Below are 26122 nucleotides of genomic sequence, written 5' to 3' on the forward strand. Positions count from 1 at the left end.
TCCATCTGGCCTACTAGTAAATATGCTGTAAGTGCTGTCTACCTGGACTGGGAAAAATCTGGAATGGCATTATTGAGTGACTTAAGCCCATGGTACTCCATTCATGAAAAGGATTTGTCCCCAAAGCCAAATAATTACTGAAGGATAGGGACATAGAGTCCCAATTATGGGGTAGTCATGAAACCATCTCCCCAATTTCAAGATACCTAATGAACATTTAAAAAGTTTTCATTGCCAAAACCAGTTTGGCTCAGTGGATAGAGCATCGGCTGAAAGGTCCCAGGTTCGATTCGGGTCAAGGGCATTTACCTTGGTTGCCCGCACATCCCCAGTAGGGGGTGTGCAAGAGGCAGCTGATAGATGATTCTCTCTCATTGATGTTTCTAACTCTCTATCCCTCTCTCTTCCTCTCTGTAAAAAAAATCAATAAAATATATTTTTTTAAAAAAGTTGTCATCATGGAAAATGTATAGGTTCTGGAGCCAAAGGACCAGGGTAACATCTATAATTACCGCCTTTATCTTTCTATGTAAAATGTGGGCAGCAATGTCTGCATTGTCACATATATACGGTATCCCCCAAAATGTATATATGCACACTTTGAATAATTACAAAAGCAATGTTTATTAAAATACATTTCATTTTCAAAATTGTACTATCAGCTATTAGTGCATGTATAGATTTTTTTGGGGGGACACCCTGTGTATACACACATTGCCTACTAAATTGTGATGCCTGTTTTCATAGCTTCTTACCTTGCTGCTTCTCAATATATATCGGGGTCCATCTCTTTATGGAGAGCCTAAAATCAGAGTAGAGAACTGGATGGACTCCTGTTCTCTGCCTTTTACTGTTTATACCTTTCTTATGACCAGATAATTCAGTTGCAACAGATAGAATCTCTTTCAGCCTCGGATTAATCATAAAATAGTGCACTTTGTTCATTTTTCTCTGGGCTCCCTGCTGACCCACCTGTTTGTTTGCACTTGCCATTTCTCCATCATCTCTCATTAATATATTTTGTAACATTTCAGTTTCTTAGTTTACAAGACATTTACTCCAGTACATTCCTAGGCTGATTGCTTCCCGCTAGTGCATTAGAGGGAAGGGACATTGGGCTTTCAATAGCATGCTTCCTATAAGTCTTCTGTCAGAATGAGTTGGTTCTGGAAAGATTACTCGATGCAGCAAGCCCAATGTGTGTCTACTCTTTTGTACACCCATTACAGAAGATGATCTCCACCCTACAGGTCCCACCTGGTTCTCTCCATTATGGCTGCATTGGCACTCCTTGACCTGAATCTGGGCATCGGGTTTACAGTTGAGTCGTACACCTTGTCCAGTGCCCAGTTTCCTGTTGTACACATTTAACAATTATGCCAGACAAAGCCTGCACTAAAGCTTGCCAAGCCCGAAGGAAACCATTCCAAGAGTAAAAGAGAGGAAAGAAGTGGGCAGAGGAGGACAGCATATTTAATCCAAATTCCTGAAATAATTTAGCATTTTGTGACATGTTAGTAATGTTTCCAAATTACAGATGTCTTTATTTATTAAATAAATATTCTGCTAGAACCTCTTGGTGTTACTTTGTCAGAGGCTAAAGGTAGTGCAATAAGTATAATACAATTTTATTATATTCTTTACTTTGGATTTCACTAATTAATGGACTGGAGGTGTTTGATCATTTCATCTTTTTAGTCATTGACTGGCTGCCACACTATGTAGACAGAAGGGCGAACCTCAAGAGTTCAGGGTTGATTTTGGAGTCCTCTGTCTGTTCTATTGATCTATATACTTGTTCTTATGCCAGTACCAGGCTGTTGTGATTACAGTGGCCTTATACAATAGTATAGTTTGATATCAGGCATTGTGATACCTCCAACTTTGTTCTTCTTTCTCAAGATTGCTGAAGTATTCTGGGTCTTTTTTAATCCCATATAAATACTCAGAATATTTGTTCTAGAACTATAAAATATGCCATTGTTATTTTAATAGCATTGCGTTGAATCTATACATTGTTTTGGGTAGTATGGATATTTTAATGATGTTAATTCTTCCAATCCATGCATATAGTATATACGTCCATTTATTTGTGTCTTCCTCAGTTTCTTTCTTCAATGTCCTATAATTTTCTGAGTTATAGATCTTTTATCTCCTTGCTTAAATTTATTTCTAGATACCTTATTCTTTTGTTGCAAGAGTAAATGGGACTGTTTTCTTAGTTTCTCTTTCTGATAGTTCATTACTGGTATATAGAAAATCCACCAATTTCTGAATATTAATTTTATATCCTGTGACTTTGCTGAATTCATTTATTAGATCTAATAGTTTTCTGGTGGAGTCTTTAGGGTTTTCTATGTGCAAATATCATGTCTTCTGCAAATAATGACAGTTTTACTTCCTCCTTTCCAATTTGTATGCCTAATTTATTTCTTCTTATCTGATCCCTGTGGCTAGGACTTCCAGTACTGTGTTGAATAAGAGTGGTGAAAGCGGATATCCCTGTTTTGCTCCTGGTCTTTAGGGAAATGCTTATAGTTTTTGCCTATTGATGTTGCCCATTGGAGTTTGTTATATATGGCCTTTATTATGTTGAATTATGTTCCCTCTATTCCCATTTTGCTAGAAAATTTCATCATGAATGAGTACTGGATTTTATCAAATGCTTTTCCTGCATCTATTGATATGATCATTTGGTTTTTATCCTTCATTTTGTTTATGTGATGTATCAAGTTTATTGATTTGAGGATATTATATCCTTGGACTAAATTGCATTTGGTCATGGTGTTTGATTTTTTAAGGTATTGCTGGATCTTGTTTGCTAATATTTTGTTGCATATTTTAAATCTATGTTCATCGGAGTTATTGGCCTATAATTTTCTTTATTTGTAGTGTCTTTATCTGGTTTTAAAATTTGGATAATGTTGACTTGTAAAATGAGCTTGGTTTTATTGATCTTTTGTATTTTTTAAAGACTCTATTTTGTTTATTTCTGCCCTGATATTTATTATTTCCTTCCTTCTACTCACTTTGGGCTTTGTTTGTTGTATATTTTTTCCAGTTCCTTTAGGTGTAAATTTAGATAGTTTATTTGAGTTTTTTCTTGTTTTCTAAGGTAGGCCGATAATGCTATCAGTTTCCTTCTTAGGTCTACTTTCACTGTGCCCCATAGAATTTGGGTAGTTGTGTTCTTACTTTTTCTTGTTTTAAGGTAACTTTTGATTTCCTCCTTGATCTCATTTAAACTCATTCATTGTTTAGTAACATATTACTTAGCCTTCATGACTTTGTGTATTTTTTCTGTTAGTATAATAAACCATATTAATATAATAAAGGAAAAGGCCATATGATCACTTTGAATAGATGCAAAAAGCATTCAATAAAGTCCAACACCCATCCATGATAAAAACTCTCAATAACTATAAATAGAAAGGAATACCGTCAACCTGATAAAAGGCATCTATGAAACACCTACACTAACATGTAATGGTGAGAAACTGGATGCTTTACCCCTAATATTGGGAGGGAAAGAGGGAAGCGAAGGAGGAAAGGAGAGAGGGAAGGAGGGTAATAGGGAGGGAGGGAGAAAAGAAGGGAGAAAGGGAGAGGGTCAAAGGCATTCAGATTGGAGAAAAGGAAGTAAAGCTGTCTTTATTAACAGATGAGATGATTCTGTGTGTAGAGTATACCAAAGATTCTACAAATTACCTGAAATGGTTAATATGAAAATGATGATATATGATGTTTTCATTCAAAAATAGCTGCAAAGACTGACAGGAATTAATGTGTATAGTATTCTCATAATAATAGAAAACAGGTTTCAAAATGCTATATTTGTGATAGTTAAATTGTATAAAATTATGTATATTGAGCCTACACTGGAATGGAATGTTAACTGTATGGTTGATGAAATTACAGTTTACTTACCTCTTTAAAAATTTTATTACTGTTGTTATAAAATGAATATGGCACTGTGAGAAAAATTTACAAATGGTATTGAAGACATTTATATTTCAATAGAAAAGAAAGGATGAATAGATGGGTAGGAGTTTTGTTTTATGGTGCCAGTGTGATTTCCAGGTTGAGATACCCCAAGGTCGGCATAAAGGTGATAAGTCCATAGAAGTTTGGAAAGAAGTTGCACTTAAAGGATAGACATGGGAATCATGTGCAGTGGATGCTAGAGAAGGAGGAAAAGTCATTGAACCTGATGATCAGGCAACCCTGTAACACGTGAGAGAGCAGATGAAATCAATGATGGACGCCAGAGGTCAAAGGGTAGAAGGCGAAGTAGATGAGAGGCAGACAGCCAGCTGAACTGTCCGTTTGGGATGTTTGGCAATGAGTGGAAGGAGAGAATGACAGAAAACTCATGTTAGTAGCAAGACTGTAGAAATAATTTATTAAAGAGTTTTTTTTAGTGTGTGTGTATGTGTGTGTGTGTGTTTTAAGGTTTGAGGCTGAAGTTTTCCTGTTGCTTGAAGGACCACCAAGACTCATTACTGCTGTGCAGCCATCCTTGATTTCAATGCAGGCTTGCCTGGCAGATACAGACTTTCACCAGTGAAGCAGACAAAATTTTCATTGTGTTTGTAACCGAAATGATTGTGGCCCTGTTGACAATTCTCTACGGCAGTGAGAGAAGAATTGTTAAAATCAATTTCTCATTGACTGCCTCTTACAATGACTGTCTACATTAGAAAACAAACTAGGTGGCTGATTTTGACAGCTTCTTTGTTAAAAGCAGAGCTTTATCTTTTCTTTCCTCCCAGTGTAGAAATAAGCTTTTTTATTTAAAGTTCCTTTAGGACACCTGAGGATTATTAAAGCGATGGAGAGGTTTCCAGATGCGGACTGACAAAAAGATTAAAACTCGTTAGGCTGACATGACAAAGATGGAGCAGGACAGAATGGGTGTCTCATTGTCAAAAGCTAGGAAGAAATGCAATCTGGTCTGCAAGTCGCAGACACTGAAAATGGCACTATCCACATGATAATGTCCACCTCACTGGGTGGTTGCTAGCATTAGGAGATGCTGCATATAAAAATGCCTCAAAATCTACCAAGCGCCATTCACATGTATGATGTTATTGTTAGAACTTAGTGGGTGGTGTTTTGGGGGGAAAAAAAATCCTAGGAAAAACGGCTTTATATTTGGGTGGGGAGCATGAGCCAACAGAGTGTAAGCAGTGTGCCTACATAAGATCACAGGCGTTGGCGTCACGAGTGGATTTTGAAGGACCAGTGGGTCTTTTCTGTACCTTCCCTTGACCTTAAAGGTGAACTAGGCCCAGTGTGTCTCTCAGTATATAGCATTTTTTAAAGCTCCTTTAAGTTCTAAAATAACATATACTAGAAAATAACTATAAAAGCATATAAATACTTAACTCTTCAAAATTAAAAAAAAAAATACCCTGATTTATAGTGTGCTGATCTCCGTGTATCAATGCTTCCTCCAGGGCTGACTTCAGGCTACCAGCAGGAGGCACTGAATGTCATTTGGGAAGAGAGACACAGTAGCACATCAATTGTGTAATGTTTCACCAGCCCGACACACTAGAAGTAATAACCTTAACAGCATGGAGTAAAATGGAAAGTAATGTTCCTTAAATATTTATTACTTTGATTTTTATGTGATTTATTTCCTTTTGCGTTTATGTAATTTTATTTGAATAATGGCTGTGTTTTAACAAACAGCCCTCAGAACTGCTGAAAATTTTACAATTACTCACTTGAGCTGGTGTGAGCTTATCCCAGTATGCCGTGATCTGACTCACGTATGGGTCACAGAAGAACTACTAGTATCAGAAAACATTTAGACCTAGAAGATGATGAAAATACTATATCTGAAAACCTGTAGGACGAAGCTAAGATATTACCTAGATGGCAATTTAAAGTGTTAGATGCTTCTATTAGTAAAGAAGGAAGATTGAAAAATGAGAGAGGCACTTAATTTAAGGTAGTGAAAAATGGAACAAATCTTTCAACAGCAGCAATCAGAAAACACGGACAAAAGCAAACATCTTTTAAAAAAAATTACAAAGGCAAGATCATCAGTGTCAAAAGTTGGTTCTTTGAAGAGATTCCCCAAAGTGACAAAAGTTGGCTGAGATTAATCCGGAAGATAAGAGGAGACACAAACAAAAGCAAAAAGCAGGCTTGTCTACAGGTATACTAGAGATGAGAGAGGAGTTTGAGAAAATGAAGGGCTTATCGCAGGATGTTTGAAAGGAGGAATAAAGGTACGAAGGAGCTGAGTGGGCTTGGTGGCTGGAGGTGAGTAGGACAGTACAACCCAGCAGAGTGACAGGTCCTTAGCTATGACCCTGGATTGGGTTCTGGGGCGGAGAGGCTACAGAGTGACAAGGAGGAAGACCAAGGCAGCAGTGTATGGCATATAGCGGATTTCATGTAGGAAGACCCAGAGGAGGTGGCCAGAGCTCAGTGAGGGAGTTTCTCTGCTTGTCCTGTGCTCTTTCAACTTTTTCCCCAACAGCCTAACTCTTTTCATGTTCCACAACTACTCCATAGTTACAACCATGCTTTGACAGTTTAATAAAATTGCACCATTACAGAGAAAGCATACGCTACCAGATTTTATCCCATTACCAGTCTGTTTTTCTATGCCTGCGGAAGCTTTTCCCACACTCCCCTGGACCCATGACCAGCAGAATATCTGGAAAGAAACGACCTCTGCCAGGCACCTAAGCTACCCGGCTACCAGCCGAGGTCCCAGCAGCCCTGCCCCGCTACATAAGCTTACCTGTACAGCAGGTGCAATGCCCTCAAAGCATCGAGAGCATTCTCCAAGACATACGTGAACATAAGTGTCTCCATTTCACTCCCTCCTCTGGATCCTGTGCTTTACAAGCCCCGCCCGTACTTTCTTTTGTGTGGCGTCCAGTTTTCCCGGTCGCACCCAGGCTTCTTCCCCTTTTCACACTGCACATGTCACATGGGACAGGGGTCTGCCCTCGTGGGGTTTCTCTACCCCGGACCCCCGCTGTGCTGTTTGAGCCTCCAGAGCTCACTGCATGTGTAGGCTGAGGCTGCAGGGGAGAACTCCCCCACCTCTCATTAAAAATGGCTCTTTACCCATTTAGTCAATTTATGCTCTTGATAGCACTTTACCCATTTAGATAATTTTTATTTTGGGCTTTTCTCTCTCTCTCTATCTCTCTCTCTCTCTCCCACTGGAATATAAGTTTCATGAAGGTAGAACTTATCTTATTTGCACTGTGCTGCTTAGTGCCTGGCAAATGCTGGCAAATGGGGGCCACTCAATGAGTAGACCTCTCAAACTAGCCTTTGCCAGCTGTTTGTACAGTTGGATTGAAGTGAAGATAGAAGTACCTACTTGGTGGAGGTTTCGTGAAGCTAAAACGGAATGATGAATGTAAAGCATTTAGCACAGTATTTGGCATCCTAGTTGTTAGTCGTCATTGGTGGCAACTAGAAGGAGGAACTGGATATGTCCTGGGGCTCTGGTTCAGGGCCTGCCCTTGAGAGGAATGGACTGAGAAGTGAGGAAATCAGCTGTCAGCTTCCCACTTGCCCTCCCCCTGTGGCGCAGTAGGTGGCGCTCTAGAGGAAGACCAGCAAGGGGTACATTGTTACCTGGAGCTAGGATACCTGCCCAAGGGGAGCAAACTTGCCTCCTACTTAACACATCCGTTTCTGTTCTCGTTCTGCTGTGTCTGTGTGACTTTATCATCTCCTCATCACTGACTTTCCTTTCCAGCGTACTTATTGTGCTTGATGAAAGCAGGCTTCGCACAGTTGGGTCACCATTCTTCCTTTTAAAAAGCCTTTCTATTACCCTTTCCCCCAACCCCACCCTGCCCCCACCCTTGTGCCCAACCTATTGATTCATGGCGCCTTTATATAATGTTATCTCATAATGTTGTTGCTAAGACCTGTAATTGGATGAGTGGCTCTGTGCACAGAATATAATTACTTTTGCAGCAGCTTGGCACGTGGCAAAATAATGACCAGATAAACACTTATAATGGGTGATAGGGCTCATTGTGGCAGAGAGCCCTGTTCTTGTCATTACCAAAGTCAACAGCAGGAACCTGGACCATCTGCTAGTGCATCCCATTCATTGACTGACTGAGTTCTCTTCTCACCTCTTACTCAACTAGCATCCGTGAATTCTCATTGTGGGTGCCGTGTTCTGGGAGATGCTGTGGGAGGTGGAAAAGTAGCAGAAGGCATGGCGGGTCACGCCCTTGATCTTGCTATTGTGGTGGGAGAGAGCATATATCGGATGTAACAAATGGGAACAGTGTAAAAAGTGTATATTCAAATTACTGACTAAAACAGAAGAGTGATCTATTTGGACTGTGGTCACGGAGGGAAGCTTCCTCAGAGAAGGTGAGACTAGAGTTTGGCCTTGAGGAAACTGGTTGGATTTGGGCTTTCAGGGTTAACACACTAGAAAGGAACTTGAAATGCCACTGCTGACAAACCAGCAAGGCGTGTGCTGGGGTCTCCAAGGAGACATGAGGCTAGACAGAGCTATAGGCGGGGTGCCTCTTAGCACCAGGCACAGGCACAAGTAGGTTCTGGGGTTTGGTGTTGAAATTGAGGCAAGCCAACAGTTATTTATATATGGGATGGCAAGGGGACAGGTAAGCTGGCTGTGGTTCTATGCAGAGGTGTATACACCTGCTGGGTATTTGGCAGCAGCCACCTTGGCTGAGAGCTCAGAGAAAAGTCTTAAAATGAAGGATAAGTAGGGAATTGGCCAAGTGAAAGGGGGAAGAGGAGGACAGTGGGAGGAGACATCAGTTTAGGCAGGGGAAGCAGACTATGTGAAAGACAGGCCGGGAGACAGGCCTGCGAGTCTGGGGAGCTCAGGTTGTGCAGTGCACCTGGAGCAGAGGTGTGTGAGAAGCAGGGGAGAGGGAAGGCAGGAGGAACAGGTAGGGGCCAGTCACAGGACCTGTGTGCCCCACTGAGGAGCAAGGACTTCATCATGAGGCATTGTAGAGCCCGGGCATCAGAGGTTCGCAATCAGAATTGTCCATTAGAATAATCGAGTCGCCATGTACAGAGAGATTGGATGGGGTGAGCTTGGAGGTAGGGCGCGTTAGGGCAGCTGGGGCAGCAATGACATGAGAGGTGACTGTATTGGTGCAGATGAGCAAGTTGGACTTGTTCCAGAAACAAATAAAGGCCAAACTCATAGAACTCCATGCTTGACTGTAGTTGAGGGGTGAGCGAGAAGGAAGAACCAAATCAAAGATGACATCCAGATTTCTGGAATGAGCGTTTTGTCTGTTAGATTTTATTCTAAAAGAATCTGTCCAGTGAAAGGATTATTGAGACAAAGGATATGAACCTTTGAAGACTGTTGACATACTTTGGAGGTAGTATATTCCCAAAGTGACAATCAGTCTATTTACAATACCAACAAGTGCGTTTTTGAGCAGGAGAGTAATTTGATAAAAATAGTGTCAAGGAATAGAAATGGGCAGATAGGTCAGATTCGGTCAGAGAGCCCTGGCTGGATGGCTGTGTAGGAATCTAGGCTGAGGACAAGGTAGGGTATTAGCCATAGTTGTGCTCCTCCCAGGAGCTGATCACCGGTTTGTTCATTCATTCGGGAATCCATTACTGAGTGCCAGCTGTGTGCCTGGGTGCCTCAGGGACATGTCTCCGTGAATGAAACTTGTTTTTTGGCTTAAAAAGTGTTTATAGATGTAGTAGGAGATCAAGACACACAGCCATCGCATTCATAGAGCATGACGAATGTAATGATAATGGCACAAAAATGCTGTGGGAATTCAATAAGAAGAGACCAATTATTGGGGGGCGGGGAAGAAGAAGAGATCGATTCAGACCAGGCTTCCTTGCAGAGATGCTGTTTTGAGCTGGTTTTTAAGGGGTGGACAGGTGCGTGGGAAGAGTCCAGGTGGAGAATAAAACACACTTGGGGCACAACGCCTCCTATTTATTGTGCAATCCGTCTTCAGGGCTGCGGGCGATGCTCCAGAGAAGGCAGCACAGCGCGCTTCTGCATCTAACCCTGGATGAGTAATCCAGGAGTTTCTGAAACCAGGACTGTCTCAGTGACTATCCACCTCGCAAACCAGTGCCCTAGTTTTCCTGGCCGAATGAAGCAAATGGAAGAGGATTTCCGATTCTGAAACATGGTGTTGCCTCCAGGCTTTCACTAGGAAGGGGCTGGGCACCTTGTCCCCCGAGGCAGGGAGGTGTGCTCCCAGCCCTCCAGGTCAGACCCCGTATCTAGGGGCTGTTTTGTGGCCCGGTGCTCTCTCAATCCCCACCCCCACCCCAAACCCCTAATGTACTTGTGCCTCAGGCCACCTGGACCTGCTCCCAGACCAGTGGGAGATGTAAAGTCTGGCCTTCATGCTGTGATTCCTCTAAGACATTTTCAATTCTTTCATGAAAACTAGGGGATAATATTCGTGGGAGAGCTAAGTGCTGGTGGATGCATGGCAGTCATCATTCAGCCCATGGTTGTTGAGAGCACTGTCCCAGGTGCTGAGGCCACAGCTGGGTGTACATGTTAGTGTGAGGGGCAGTCAGCCAGCAAATGGGAAGCCTGCCACATGTTGAAGGTAAAGCCTATTCAAGCTCTGGGGGAAAGTGAAACAGGTGTGTTGGGCTGGCAGTTGCGATTGTGAATGGGTGTGGAGGAATGGGTGTGAGAAGCTTGCATTTGAGAAATTACTCCAAGGAGGTGGGTAAGCGAGAGCTATTGGGGATATTGGTGTACAAGTGTTCCAGGCAGAGGAAAAGCCAGTGCAAAGGCCCTGAGCTGGAACCTGCCTATCATGTCTGAGGGAAGAGAGTGAGTGGGGGCAACAGTAGGCAATGAGGCTGATGGCATCCTGAAGAGAGAGAGAGAGAGAGAGAGAGAGAGAGAGAGAGAGAGAGAGAGAGAGAGAGAGAGAGAGAGGTGCAGACTGCGTGGGTCTCTTGGGCAAGTATAAGACTTCAGCTGTTACCCTCAGAGGAGCCACTGGAAGGCTCATTTATTACAACTATTGCTTTTCTTGTCCTTGCTCTGGTCTCCTAGCCACCCTGGTCCAGACGGCCTGGGTTTGAATCCAGCTGTGGCAACTCACTTTGTCTTCTTGGACAAGTTACTTCACCTTTCTGTGCCTCCATTTCCTTCTCTGCAAAATGGGGGTAATAGTAACGCCTGCCTTATAGGCGTTAGGAGAATTAAACGAGGTCATGCTTGTAACAGGCAGTGCCTGCCACATGCTAAATGCTGTGTAAGAGTTGGTTAAAAACAAAATTGTTAAACAAACAAACAAACAAACAAACAAAAAACCCCACTGCAGCCTGGGGACTCCCACCGATACCCAGTGTTCAGCGCAGCATTGTTCAGAAGAGTCAACAGGTGGAAACATCTCTGGAGCCTGCCTGTCAGCAGGTGAATGGGTAAACAAAATGTGGTGTGTACACACAATGGAGCATTATTCATCCACACAAAGAACGGAATTCTGACATGTGCTACAACAAGTCCTGGAAACATGATGCTAAGTGGGAAAAAGCCAGGCAGACATGGAAGAACAAATACTGTATGATTCCACTTGGAGGAGGAGGAGTTAAATTCACAGAGACAGAAGGAGGTGAGAGGTTGCCAGGGCTGGGAGTGGGGAGTGGGCACCCATGGCTCATGGTACAGTGAGGCCTCCCTGCACCTTTGTTTCCTTATCGGTAAGAGGAGGGGTGTGGGCTTAATGATCCCCGGTTCCCCTCCTGACCCAAAGTTCTGTGATCCCTGGACTCCTGCGCCCAACCCTATGTCCTCAGCCCTCCATTTAGATCTGGGCCATTAGTTATCCCACCCCTTGGCAGCTTCCATCGGCCATCTGCTTTCTGGTCCACAAATCTGGGATTGGGTCCTAGTATCACCAGGAAGGGATTTAAATGAATGTCTATAAATGCATCACGACTTCCAAAGCCATTTCTAAATAATACCACCAGCACTCACCCACAGTGTTTTTGATTTAACTTTCCAAAAGATGTCCCTATGAATTCTTTGTTTCTGCAGCCTCATTATGGTCTCTGAATCAGGAATGACCCCAGCTTGGCCACTGGCCTTTGGGGCCAATCTCTTCCTCAGTCTGGCATCAGTGGCTTTCCCTGGCATGGGACTGAGAATCCAGGCAGTCTTTTAGGCCCAATCTTGTTTCACCTTTGAGGTGCAGTGATTGGAATAAAGAGCTGTCCCTGGTCCTGGGTAAGTGTGGGAGTCTCACATGTACAGATTCCCCATGGACCATACACAGGTGCTGTCAGGGATGCCATCCTGCCTGTCTGCAGGCCATGTTTCCAGAGCCAAGAGTTTCCACCTGGCACCAATATGGCATAGTCCGAATCTAAGCTTTTTCACGGTAGTAGTTTTTATGTGATGGGAGGAGTGCCATCTTTATATTCTACCACTGCTTTTGTTTCTTCTTTTTCCTTTAAAAAAAATGTTTCTATTGGTTTCAGAGAGAAGAAAGGAGAGAGAGATAGAAATATCAATGATGATAGAGAATCATTGATTGGCTGCCTCCTGCACACCCCCTATTGGGGATTGAGCTCACAACCCAGGCATGTGCCCTGACGGGGAATGGATCCCTGACCTCCTGGTTCATGATGGGTCAACGCTCTGAGCCACACCAGCGGGCTGTTTCTTCCTTTTTATCCTGCTACTTGCCATAGATGATCACAGCCTACTCGTTGCTTGAAGAGTGTTGCCCATCAGTAGATGAGTGGATAAAAAAAGCTGTGGTTCATGATGGAATACTTACTATTAGGCCATTAAAAAAAAAAAAAAAAAAGGAAATCGTAACTCTTTGCAATAGCCTGGATGGATCTGGAGATTATTATGCTAAGTGAAATAAGCCAGTCAGAGGAAGACAAATACTACATGATCTCACTAATATGTGGAATCCAAAGAACAAAATAAACTGACAAACAAAATAGAAACGGAGGCCTGGATACATGGGACAGACTGACAGCTGTCAGAGGGGAGGGAGGTTGGGGGCCTGGATAAAAGAAGATGAAGGAATTAAGCAAAAAAACATATGCATAACACATAGACACAGACAGCAGTTAGCTTGAGGGAAAGGGGTGGGGGTAGATGGAGGTGGACAAGGGGGAGAAATAGAGACGGAAAGAGACTTTGCTTGGGGTGGAGGGCACCTGACGCAGTGTGCAGATGATGATTTGTTGAATTGAAACCTGTATGGTGTTGTGAGCCAATGTCACTCCAAGAAATTCAGTTAAAAAAGAAGAGAATGTGGGAGTCATTCATCTTTCTACTATTGTCAGGTTGGCTTTGGAGGAGCGAAGTGAATGGGGGACACAGGAGACTGCTTGGTGTCTGGAGCAGCCACAAAAGAGTTCAGTCTCATTGCTTGTTTTTAAGAATCTAATGGCAGTCCACACACAATTCATCATCCTCTGTGGCTGTTTGTCCATCAGTTAATTTATAAAAAATTCACACGTTCATATAAAATGTGGAGAATTATACCAGATCTCCTAGAGGATAGTTATAAGAAATAAGCGAGTTAATGCAGGTAAGACTAAGTTAGCACTGCTTGGCATGTGGTAAGGGCTTCATAAGTCATTATTGCCATTACTTAGTGGGATGGCATTGACACCTCGGGGTCTATATACAACTTTTCCATTAAAGTAAACTTCGCAGTAGCATGTTTGCTATTTTAGTAATTTCTCATTTCTGTAGCCAGAGAAGCGCTAAGATCTTTTAAAGCCAGTTTAGAAATATAAATACCGAGGGGTGCATTGTATTCATTATTCCTGGCATTCTTGGCCTTTCATGCTCTTCTCAGCCGAGGTTGACTTTGCCCTACCCCTAGGGTCCACCTGTCCAGAAGCGCAAGGCAGGTTCCTGCCCCCTTTCCTTCAGCTCACACAGCTATTTTGGTGGAAAACGCTTAATTGCTTCTTGTCAACTTTTCAGAGAGAGTGCATCCTCCCTCCTCGTTATTAATGGTCACCTTAGGTGACGTCTTTCTGACACACCTTAATCTTTCTTTCCTTTTGACCGAGGACAAATAATCTCTCCCTTCTCTTTCTCCTTCTCTCCCTCTCTCCCTCCTCCTTTTCTCTCTCCCACCCTCTTGTCTGGATTTTTGCAGCTGGAGGAGAACAGGCGACTACCTCTGATGTAACAGTTAGTACTTTTATGACATTAGCCCTCGGTAAATGCATTTGCTCCGCATTGTAGATGAGGAAATGAGGCTCAGAGGGGCTCCTAGGGCCACAGAGCATGTGCCAGAGGCAGGGCCTGCCTCCAACCGACCGTTTCTTCCCCCCATGGCTTCTCTTCCCCAAATTTGTGGTCACAGAATGGCGTCTGTCCTTACTTCTGCCTGCTTCCAGAAAGTTTAGAAGTCTATTTACCAGAAGCCTCTTAAAGGAGCCATAATTTTGCCTTAGGACATTTCTGCAGGGACTGATCCTCGGAGGGCCAAGAGGCGGTAGAGGGGAGCTCTGTGCATGACAGTTGCTTCCTGGAATGGAAGCATCTAAAATGACTAGTGGCCTCCTCACCACTCACTCACTGCCTAGGCTAAAGGAGAAATAGCCCTAGAGGGCTTTAAATTTCTCTGTGAAGGTTGGACAGAGTTAGACCAAGAGCAATATTACAGATGAAGCCCTGACCCTCCTTCTAGCTGGAAGGGGGTCCTTGTTGTCTTAAATTTAGGAATTCTTGAAGTTATGGCCATGCTCTTTCTAGAGTATTCTGATCCCCCCTGCCCTCCCGTCTATCTCTCCTGCCCCTTTCCCGATGCCTTGTGCATTCGTCTAGTGGCCCAGACACCTGGGAGCACAACCCCGGTGCCCCAGGGACCCTGCGGTCCCTCAGAAGTGTTCCTAGTGGCTTGCTGGGCTCTTGTCCTCGCTCTGTCCCTATGGCTTTCATTTGCTCAACACAGGAGAGAGAGTCCTGGGCACCCTAACTTCCCGCCTTCCGCCATTCTCACAGGTATAACCCAGGTGTCTGCATTTTGCTATGCCAGCCTCCCCAGATTCTGGGAACCTTTCACACATCCAAACCAGCTGCTTGAGCCTTCCCTGCTTGCCAACCTGGTGCAGGCCCCAAGGCCACACCACAAATTCCTGCTACCTGCCTGGTCAGGAGGTTACCCTTGTGGGCAATTCTTTATAGTTTCTAGGGACGTCTGGTTTGGGGTGAGGATGAGACTGAAGTGGGTTATGTTTGGGGAAGGGGGGAGTGTGCCTTTTAAAGCCAGATTAGATTGCATAGGGCCATGGTTGGCAAACTGCGGCTCGCGAGCCACATGTGGCTCTTTGGCCCCTCGAGTGTGGCTCTTCCACAAAATAACACGTCCTGGGCGAGTCTATTTTGAAGAAGTGGCGTTAGAAGAAGTTTAAGTTTAAAAAAATATGTGGCTCTCTAAAGAAATTTCAATCGTTGTACTGTTGATAGTTGGCTCTGCTGACTGATGAGTTTGCCGACCACTGGGAAAGGTCTGTGTCTCTCTTGTTCGTTAAGCAGAGCGCGTTACCACGGGTCGGGAGGCCCCAGTTGCGTTCTCAGAGTTGAGGTGATGCTTTGACGATGTCAGCACTGGTTCCGATCTGGAGCTCTGGCCAGGCAGTGATCAATGAGCCTCGAGGCTCCAGTCAGGCCCCAGTACAGGACGCTCCTACGGACACCCGCAGGAAAGCCATTGCGGTTTTTAGCTACACCAGACCCTGTCATGCTCTTGCCTCTGAGAATTTAATGAAATTCGCCTAAGGCGAATGGAGGGCATGGCTAAGGCTACCTCAGTGTCAGAGCTGCAGGCGCAAGATGACTCCCGTGCTTCCTTCAATAGGAGGGCAGTTCCCTCTAGGCTACGCGGACTCCTTTCGCTTCCCTGGAAGAAGACAACCTGAGGTTAGGGTTCTGAGAAAGACAGAGACAGGGCAGGATAAAACCAGGTTCTCTCTTCTGGATCCTTCGGTTTTCACCTGGCTAATGATACACTTTCATTTTCAGCACCTCTAGGAAGCAAAAGAGCCTGATGATATATTATCCTAACCAAAGACACAGTTTATTTCATGGTTGGAATTGTAAACCAAAAAGGAAGCGGGTGGTTTCAAGCACTATGTCTGAACTTCCTTCAATGATGATTTCTACAGAGACTGCAGATGTGCCTTTTGGGGATATATTATTAGACAAATGGAAGTTCGCAAGCTGTTCCTCATCCTCGGCATCCTCATCCTTTCCCTGAATATGGCCAACAGACCTGTTAAATGGACTAGGAAAGAATTCCCTGTATGCACAGCCACAGGCCTTGTGCTATGTTAGACTTTATAGTGGCAGCTCAGTTGTGTTTTGCCTCTGCATCGCAGCCATCTGCAGGCTGTGTGTTTTTCTGTGGCCTGATGGTAGGGAAGGGGAGGGCATGAGACTGAATTTTCCTTGTTTTCTATCCCTAGTAGCTCTTGGTTATGTCTTCCCCTACTAAGTTTTCAGGAAATGATTGCTGGATTGAATTAAACAAGCCTAAAGTAAAATCTTAAAGCAACAGAAGGGTAGTATGGCTCAGTTGGTTGGAGCGTCATCTCATGCACTGAAGGGTTGCAGGTTTGATTCCCAGTCAGAGCACATGCCCCGGTTTCGGGTTTGAGCCCCAGTCAGGCATGTATGGGAAACAATTGATCAATGTTCCCCTCTCACATTGACGTTTCTTTCTTGCTCTCTCTCCCTCTCTTTTCCTCTCTCTTTCTAAACTCAATCTTTATTTTTCTTTTTTTAAATTAAATTATTATATGTGTATAAATCTTACCATTGCCCAGCCCCACTCCCATACATGCCCTCCCTCCCCAGAGTTTTGTGTCCATTGGTTGTACTTATATGCATGTATACAAGTCCTTCAGTTGATCTCTGATCTCCCTCAGATCTCCCTACCCTCCCCACTATAATTTGACAGTCTGCTTGTTGCTTTACTGTCTCTATATCTATCTTTTGGTTCATCAGTTTATAATGTTCTTTATTATCCATCAATCTTTTTAAAAAGTACTTATCAGCTAAAAAAAGAAAAAAGAAAAAAAAAAAGAAAATTACACTTAAGCTTCAGTAAGCAACTGTCAATAAGATCTAGCCAGTTTGTTCCATTGTGCAGTTGCAGTGGATCTGCAGTCCTCAGAGTGGTGGGGCCAAGCATGGAACATTTATTCTCGAAGTCTTCTCTGTTTCAAAGGCAGCAGGCAAACCAAGCTCTGTTAACGAAGAATTAAATTCTTATAACAGAACACTGGATTTCCTATTGCCTCATTTTCTCCGTGTGAGTCAGTCTCTGAGGGAGGTATGTGAAGGATGCCTTCAGCTGGAGGAGGATGCAGGAGAAGAGTAATCGTGAGCAATGTGAGGCTGCAAGTCATTAAAAACAGTAAGTTTACCTGCAGAATTTGCTATGGATGCCAGCCATCATGTCACCATTGAAGCCTGGAGGAACTATTCAAGCACATGAAAGACCCAGCGGTTCTTTTGAATAACACATTGTCTCCAGCCTGTGACAGTTGTCATTTCCATGCCTAGAGCAGAAAAAAGAAAGAAAGAAAGAAAGAAAGAAAGAAAGAAAGAAAGAAAGAAAGAAAGAAAGAAAGAGAAAAAAGAGCAGAAATCCTTGAATCTGGCTAGGTGAGAAAACAAGATACAGCCCAAGTTAACGGAATGATTTGCTTAGTCTGGATGACTAGATAACGCTCAGTAATTCTCACACAATGATTCTGATAATGACCAAATGCCCTTTCAGTTTGAATTCATTCAGTATCACAACAGCTGAGGTTATTTGGATGCAGAAGGCTTCCTTCCAGTCCTCGTTGTTGGCCTTAGGTGAGGAGCTCCCCAGCACAGGTTCTTACCATCCCTTCGTCTGTGTTGACTCCACTTGGAAGTCTTGGTTCTTCATAATTTTAATGTTGTCATAAAAAAAACCCTGGAACCATTTGGAATGTGAGAGAGGTTTTCGGATACAAGAAGTCCCTGGGAAAATGTGATTCTCTGCCATACGGCGCTACCGTGTTTTTATACTAAAATAAATAAAAGCACTTTGGAGAATTCTGTTTTATTTATTGCATCTACTGAACTTCAGGCAGTTAAGAAAAACACACACAAACAAAGAGCTTGAAATGCCTTTAAACAGCTGGAATTCCAGCTGTTAGTGCACTGAGAGAGAACTTATGCAAGACCATGTCATAGAACATCAGTGTGAACACAGATAAATAATGCAATGAGGGCATGCATGTTTCATGTTGTTCCAAAGACTCTTTAAAATTATTTTAAAAATTCCCTAATAATACAAGCTCTTCAATTCCGTTAAGAAAATGTTTGAGATCCTTTCTAAGAAAGTTCTGGCTTTAGACCCTGTATGTTTCCTAGGGCCGCCATGACATATTACCACAAAACGGGTGGCTTAGTACAACAGAAATTTATTCTGTCATAGACCTGGAGGCTGTGTGTTCTGAAATCAAGGTGTCAGTAAAGCCATGTACCCTCTGAAGGCTCCAGGAGAGAATCTGTTCCATGCCTTCCTCTTGGCTTCCGGTGTGACCCTTGGCATTCTCTGGCTCGAATCACATCACTCCAATTGCTGCATTGGGAATCATTTGGTGTCTCTCTCTCTCTCTCCCTCTCTCTCTCTCTCCACTCTTCTTCGCCTCTCATAGAAACGCCAGTCACACTGAATTAAGGATCTTCTATATAACCTCATCTTAATTAACTATACCTGCAATGACCCTATTTCCAAATTAGGCCACATTCTGAGTTTCTGGAAAAGACATGAATCTGGCAGAATACCGTTCAACCCAATAGGGGGCATCTAAGATGAATACCAAGTGGCTCTGGTCTTCAGGAAAGTGTAGTTCCTGATGTACGTGGGGAACAGCTGCAGGAAACTATAAGAAGGCAAAACAATGTGTACAAGTGGTAAAGGATAGATTACCACAGACATTTGGAGGACTGATTGATTGGTTGGGATTCAGGGTAGTCATGGAGGGCTTTAGGGTGGAGGTAGTGGCAGACCTGAAGAACAAGTAGTGTTGTGGCAGCAGGCCTGAAGGATAACTAGTCACCAATTGGTAGAAATGGTGAAGCTGGGCATTCTGGGCGGAGGGGCCCACTTGAGCAGACTAAGAGATGCAAATGTGCATCCGCTGTGTGGGATGCTTGATACTGGCACGTGTGGCTAGAGAATAGTGTGACCTTTAGGTAGTGGCTGCATGTGTTGTTGTAGCTGCTGGGAAGGGATGTAGAAGGGAGAAGGGATGAAGTACAGATGGAGCGGAAGGGAGGTAAGAAAGCTGATGGGAGCCCAGTCGTTCATATCCATAAATGACCGTCACAGAATGGAATCTTCAAGGTGGCAGTTAAGGAAAGAGTTTAAGGAGAGGTGGGAAGACTATCCTGTAATGGCGCTCAAAGAGACCTTGCTGGACTTGGAGGAGCTGGACTTCTACGGCCCTCTCAGCTCTCAATTCTGAGGTTCTTAGTAGAAATATCTTTTCACTGATCATAGCATGCCTCTCTCGCCAGTTATTCTGCTTCTGCTTCCTCCCTCCTTTCTTTCTTTGGAGCATCTTCCATGAGCCAGGCACTGAAGAGACAATATTGAGTGAGAAGACAAGGGCAGCATCATTATCCTCTCTTCCCCGGAGTACACAGTAGGTTTTCCGTCAGTGTTGCTCTGGATTGAGTAGGAGTGAGGGAAAATGACGAGGCCGTTTCGCCCTGGGTAGTAAGTTCCGCTATCGATTGGAGCTGCTTTGAAAGATGGCTTCAGGAGCCTCCTTATGAGGAGGTGGCAAGTAGGTGGATGCTTACATGTGTTTGATTTCTGAGTCATCAAAAAGGCTCCTTTGCCTCCCAAAATATCTTCTTCATCAAGGCTGTTGGTACTTTTAATTCCATTATTGGAACTTAGTTTTCTTCTGTTAAAATGCAGATGCCCTGTGGAGAGATGTCATCCATTTATCCTCATCAGTCTCTTGCATCTTAATAGGAGGGATTTTGCATAGCAGGTTTGAGAAAAGCTCATGGAGGGAAAAGGGAACTCAGGGGGGACGAGTACTGGACATGCCAAAGGTAAATTTTGTCAAGGTTGACAGTTTAGATGACTTGCTTCTTGGCCTAGAAAAACCCATTATCATCCATTTGCTGGTATATGTTGAGCAGGACATGATTTTTTCTGTTGTAAGTTTTAGGGCTATACAACTTTTTATTTGGTGTGTGTGTGTGTGTGTGTGTGTGTGTGTGTGTGTGTGTGTTTAAAGGGCAATAAATCCCATTTCCACCACCCTCCTCTCAACAAAAATAATGTATGTGGCAACCTGATCCTATGTTCTTTCTCGACAAGGCTATGCTGCCTATGATTTGTGTGCTTGCAGTCAGGGAGGGCTAATGATACAGATGCTGTAACAAATATCCCCAAAGTTTCAGTAGCTCATTTTAGAGGCTTCTCTTTTTTCCATTTACATAACAATATGATTCAAGTAAATTGGTCAGGAGAGGGAGTTCCACGTTGTCTTTTAGGGACCCAGGCTCCTTCCTTGCTATACATTCACCATCTTCAGTCGTAGCCTCCGGATCACATTAGCATCCTCTAGAAAGCAGGCGGGGTGGGGAGAGGGTAGAGGGGAGGGAGAGAAAGCATGCAGAGAAAGCACACTGACTTTTAGCTGCCTTGGCCTGGAGGTGAAAGTGACACACATTTCACCTCACATTCTATTGGTGAGAGCTAGTCCTGAGACCCACGCAGCTGGAAGAAGGCTGGGAAATGCAGTTCAGTTTGTGCCCAGAAAGAGGATGTAGTCTTGGAGAGACTCCAAAACCATTTACACATTTTTGTCAGAAATCATCGACACATTAACCTTCTGTCTGTGACATAACCTGAGCTTGGGGCTTGTCCTCATGGGAACAAGAGTGAAGAGCAATGGCCTGGGATCTGTCCGGTGTTTAGAATAGTGAGAAGCCACTCTCTCTGCTTGGGGAAGGGCCTCAACCCGCAAGTGGACTTTTGCTGTGTCAGGGAGACGGAAGTCTTGATTCAAAGTTCTTATTTTGTTTGCTTATTTGCTTTTTAGTGGGAGTAGGAAAAGTTAATGGAAATCTACATTGAAATTCATTTTGAGGTTTGGCGTGGTGTAGCTGCTGTACTATATTTTGGTTCTTTTTGGAGATAAGAGTAGATTAGTATTTGCAGATTTGGAGATCCTCTAGTCCAGTGGTCGCCAACTGGAGGTCCGAAAGGTTGGTGACCGCTGGTTTGAGGAAATCTTTGAAGCAGTGGTCACTAACCGGTGGTCTGTGGGCCACTGGTGGTCTGTGAGGTCTGAAAGATTGGCGACCGCTGTAAGTCCGCCTCCCTCATTATCTAGACAAGGGAACGGAGAGGTAATTGAATTGTCCAGATTCACATAGCACGTTAGGCTTACGGGGGTCTCAGACTCCATTTTCCAGATTTCTCCTCTGGTGTTTTTCCACTACCACAGTGCTAGTGCCTAGAGAACTGTTCAGAGACTAGGCCTGTCCTGGTGGGACCATCGGACACCAACTAGAAAGGGGGAAGCTTGGCCAGGTGCAATCAGAGGGTTCCTTTTAGCTGAGATTCCTGGATGGATTATGTTTAAATACATGATGTCCAGTTGTATAATCCCTGGCTGACAGAAGTGATGTTACCTTCCAATAATTTGTAACTTTTCTGAGAAAACAGAATCTCAGTTCTTCTCAGCTGTTTCTTTGTTTTTAAAATATATTCTTCTAATTATAAAAGTAATAAAAATGTTAATCATAGAAATTAAGTAAATATATACAAGTATAACAAAAAGATGTACAAATATAATAAAAAATTGCCTGCAATCCCCTAACTTTGCCGCGATAACTACTGATAATGTAAAAACAGATGTTTTACATCTTTCCATGTGTGTTTTCTGATCATTTTTCAACACATAAATATTTGTATACTTATGCAAAATATAATTAGAACAAAAGATTATACAATATGAAATATAAGCTAAGCAATTCTTAAAATATTCCATATTATTTAATATTAAAATTGTTTTAAAATAACTCATGCCATGGAAAAATGCTCGTCTATATTTGTGTGCGTCTGCATAATATGATTAAATTAAAATTCTATTTTTTATTTAGCTTGGGTTTTTTATTTTTAATTTTTAATGGAAGTAGGAAAAAAGCCAATAGAAATCTCCCATAATACACCTTGGCATAAAATTCTAACTACATTGTGAATAAGTACACGGATATATATGAGCAGTTTGCCATATCATGACATATGTTAAAACGATCTTTTTAAGGCTTGCATGCTGTTGCATCTCATGGAAATGCTGAAGGAACAGGCTGGCTGGGAGGAGGGAGGGAGAAGTGGGGGGATAGTCTTTTCGGTTCTTGGCCCTGACTCTGTGTTCCTCCTCTCCCAGGGCATCAGCAGCCTGTTCAGCTCTCTGAAAGTCGTCCGGCTGCTCCGCCTGGGGCGCGTGGCCCGGAAGCTGGACCACTACATCGAGTACGGAGCGGCCGTGCTGGTCCTCCTGGTGTGCGTGTTCGGGCTGGCTGCTCACTGGATGGCCTGCATTTGGTACAGCATCGGGGACTATGAGATCTTCGATGAGGATACCAAGACCATCCGCAACAACAGTTGGCTCTACCAGCTGGCCATGGACATTGGCACCCCTTACCAGTTTAACGGGTCTGGCTCAGGGAAATGGGAAGGTGGTCCCAGCAAGAATTCTGTCTACATCTCCTCGCTGTATTTCACCATGACCAGCCTCACCAGCGTGGGCTTCGGGAACATCGCCCCGTCCACAGACATCGAGAAGATCTTTGCAGTGGCCATCATGATGATTGGCTGTGAGTATGACAGTGCCTGGGGCTGGGGCTGGGGAATACTGTTTGGCCATTTCTTCTGTTAGCTGGACATAGGGTAATGGCTACAGTGCCAGTAGGATCAGGGCTGTAATAACTTAAAAGAAGGAAGATGTGTGTGTTTTGTTTTGTTTTTTTAAAAAAAGACTAGCTTTATCGTTTTCCCAATAATTAAAAAAGCACATGTTTGCTGCAAAGAAATTTAGAAAATACTAAGAAAGCACAAAATAGAAAAAGAAAGGCTGTCCAGGTACTTCTCAGAGATAGCTATCATTATCATCTGGTCTCTCCCTTACAGTTTATTTTCCCTCCTTATCTGAACACATAGAGATAGGTTTTTGTAAAGCTAAAATGACCTAAATGCCACACATGTAATTTGTCCGTAGAAGAGTGAATTGTGGAAGTCTTTCCATGTCAATGTAAGCATAGCCCTAGGTCTGCACTGTTCAGTAAGAGAAAGTAGGAAAAGAAAACGTGAACTATCTCATTCATCATCTTTCATAGTGATTGCACATCGAAACAACAATAGTTTTGAAATAAAAGATTCTATTACAATGTCATAATCCTTTTTGCTTTTTAAATGTGGCACCTAGGAAAATTTGGAACCTAATTTCAGTTGGACAGTGCTGATCTAGATTAATATTGGTGATGTTTGCTTGATGGTTAAGAAATGTCTCAAATCCAAACAAAACCTAGAAAAAAAGCCCCAAAACAAAGGAAAACTTGAAAAAAAATGCTCTTGTTCAATTGAGAGGTAAAGGGTTAGGGGATGAACTTGATGGGACTGAAAAGCAAAAACAAGCCTAGTTCTTGAGGAAGGTACTTCCATCTCAATAAAGTACCCCCTGACCACTGCATAGTGGTTACTATCGCCAATTCTGGAAATAGCCTTCGGCTACCTTCACTAAAAGGATTCCCAAGGGAAGAGTTGACCAAACAGGCTGGGGAAAGCACATTGATTTGAGTGGCTGGGACTCCTGGTGAGCCTGCCAAGAGCACCAATTGCATGTCAGTGACACATCGTGACATGGGAGAGGACAATCCTCCCATGAAGCATTGGTTTGGGTAGTAGTCTGGCCGCACGTGATGAAGCTGGAATCTGGTTCCAGCCGGCAGAAACCCCATGGCTGGATGTCGTCCTCAGGGTGGGGTTGACATATTACTTGTTCTACCGACCTGGGAATTCTAAGACCAGGGGAGCCTGAGGCTTCCGTTTCTCGTGCTCCGTCCAGCTCACACCAGAGATCCAGCGCCCCCTTCTGCAAGTGGCTTGCAGCCCCCTCCTATTTTGCAACCCCCTCATCAGGTGGGATGCAGTCCTTCCGTAAAACTCCTCATGCCGAGGCACAGAGCTCGCCTCTGAGCGTGTGCTGCCATGTGTCTGAGGGGTAATTGATTCATGGGAAGTGTTTGCCCAGGGAGCTTTGGGGTTTGCTACTTACTTCAAAATGGGTTTTAATAGAGATGATTGCCTGACCACGGGAGGCAGTGTTACGTGTCTGTGGGTAGCTAATTGCTGTCGCTTAATTAGAACTCGAGATGCTTCCTCATGTTGTGTGAAAGTATGTAAGACCTTTGCTCTTCTAGAACGATCCGCCTCAGATGCCCAGTTTTCTAGCAGTGCCTGCAACAGTGTTGTGAGTGTGTGGCACCAGAAACAGCGCTCGGGCACAGTTTCTGTCTGTCAGAGGGGAGAGGAGACACCTCATTCTATCCATTACAGAAAAGCTGGGAAGAGTGGTCAGTCAGAAAATAGGCCCTGTTTCACAGACTCTCCAGGGGCTTTCAAATCTTGAGGAGACATCCTTGCAAACTTTTACCTGGAAGAAAAGAAGAAAGAAAATAGTCCTCGTGGCATATAATAAGGATAAGCAGCCTGTTTTCCCCAAACCATTCTCCTATGGAGAGCATCCTTTCCCGGGTATGGTCTCCAGGGAAAACCTCCAACAGCGATTAACACCTCTTTTCTCTCGCACCTTCTCAGAGCTGGATGAGGCTTTTATTTTGTGAAATAACGTGTAATACACAGTCTATTTAACAGGAACACCATTTCCCGAACAGTCATTGGTTAGTCACTATGCTAAGTGCTCTACACACACTCTCCTACTCATGGAAATTCTGTGCCTGCGAGATGATCATGTTCATCTGATGAGGAATGGAAGCTCAGAGACATCAAGTCACTTTCCCAGGAACGTGGGACTGGTAAGCAGGAGAGACAGGGTTTGGACTGAGGCCTCCCTGAATTAGTAGCTGGGCTCCTCCTATGGATGCACCTGCACAGGTGAGGTCTGAGAACCAGGCCCACCGGCTTCTCCAGCTGATAGACCAATACTTTGAAAATTCTCTCCGTGAACTTGAGCAAGCTAGCAGTTCCGCACTTGGAAACCTTGTGTGCGCCTGTTTATCGTTGTTTTAATGGAAGAAGAACAAGCTTTCGGTATGGACCCAGGGGGACCAGGTGTTGTGGGAATCAGCCATTCTTCAGCAGCCTGTCACGGTTACAGCTGTTCCACTTTCCGTGTGACGTGTCTGACAAGTTCTCGTACCAACAGCAAGGTTCTCGCACTCTGTACAACATGGTGGCAATCACCCTCGTACGCTCACATTCCAGACGGCCTTTGCTGGGAACCAGTGCTTGGTGTCTTGTTAGATTGGTGGGGTCTCTCTGATCTTGCCTTGCCTGCGTGGGGACAAACCTACCTCCTGACTGCATGGCTCACAGAATTGGCACCCCTGGCGACAGGGAGCATGGACCACACCTGCATGTATGACAGTGTGTCAGTGCTTTTCTGTCCCCAGTAACTCAGGCGGTCAGGCCCCCATTTCTTAAGGGGCATAGAGAGACACAAAGCCCTTTGAAATACTGGTTACGTTGTAATCCCTTCCTCTCCCCCCCTCGCCCCCCCCCCCCGTCCCCTTTACCTTGAATTTTACTTGCATTGGTACTATTATTCCTTGCCTATTCTGTTGCAGTATATTAGCCATAATATAGATTACCCAGAAGCCTTGTGTTGCTTCTCCTCTCTGCTCTCTGGCACTGAATATCTCATTATAACTGGGCAAATTCCTCAGAGGATGCCAGGAAGCAGGAAAACTAAGTATTTTCCATCTTGCTTACCTTTCTCAGTTCTGATAAGAGAAAATTGCAATAGGAAGAAGTGAAAACTGTTGGCTAAAATGAGTATTGGTGATTCGCTGTAGTGCAGGGGTCCTCAAACTTTTTAAAGT

General features: G+C 43.8%; 1 protein-coding gene across 3 annotated transcripts in view; it reads left to right on the plus strand.

Annotated features, from left to right (window-relative positions):
* KCNH1 (potassium voltage-gated channel subfamily H member 1) overlaps positions 1–26122 on the plus strand; it is a 283459-nt gene that overhangs the window by 77703 nt on the left and 179634 nt on the right. For all 3 annotated transcript variants that reach the window (XR_014793300.1, XM_084865530.1, XM_084865531.1), the window contains exon 7: positions 22450–22879. Coding sequence is in view for 2 of the 3 variants with exons in the window: in XM_084865530.1 (XP_084721656.1) it covers positions 22450–22879 (430 nt within the window). In the remaining variant the exon portion in view is untranslated. The remainder of the gene's footprint in view (positions 1–22449; positions 22880–26122) is intronic.

Source organism: Pipistrellus hanaki (assembly GCF_964339955.1).
Source record: "Pipistrellus hanaki genome assembly, chromosome: 18".
In the NCBI taxonomy this organism is placed as follows: domain Eukaryota; kingdom Metazoa; phylum Chordata; class Mammalia; order Chiroptera; family Vespertilionidae; genus Pipistrellus; species Pipistrellus hanaki.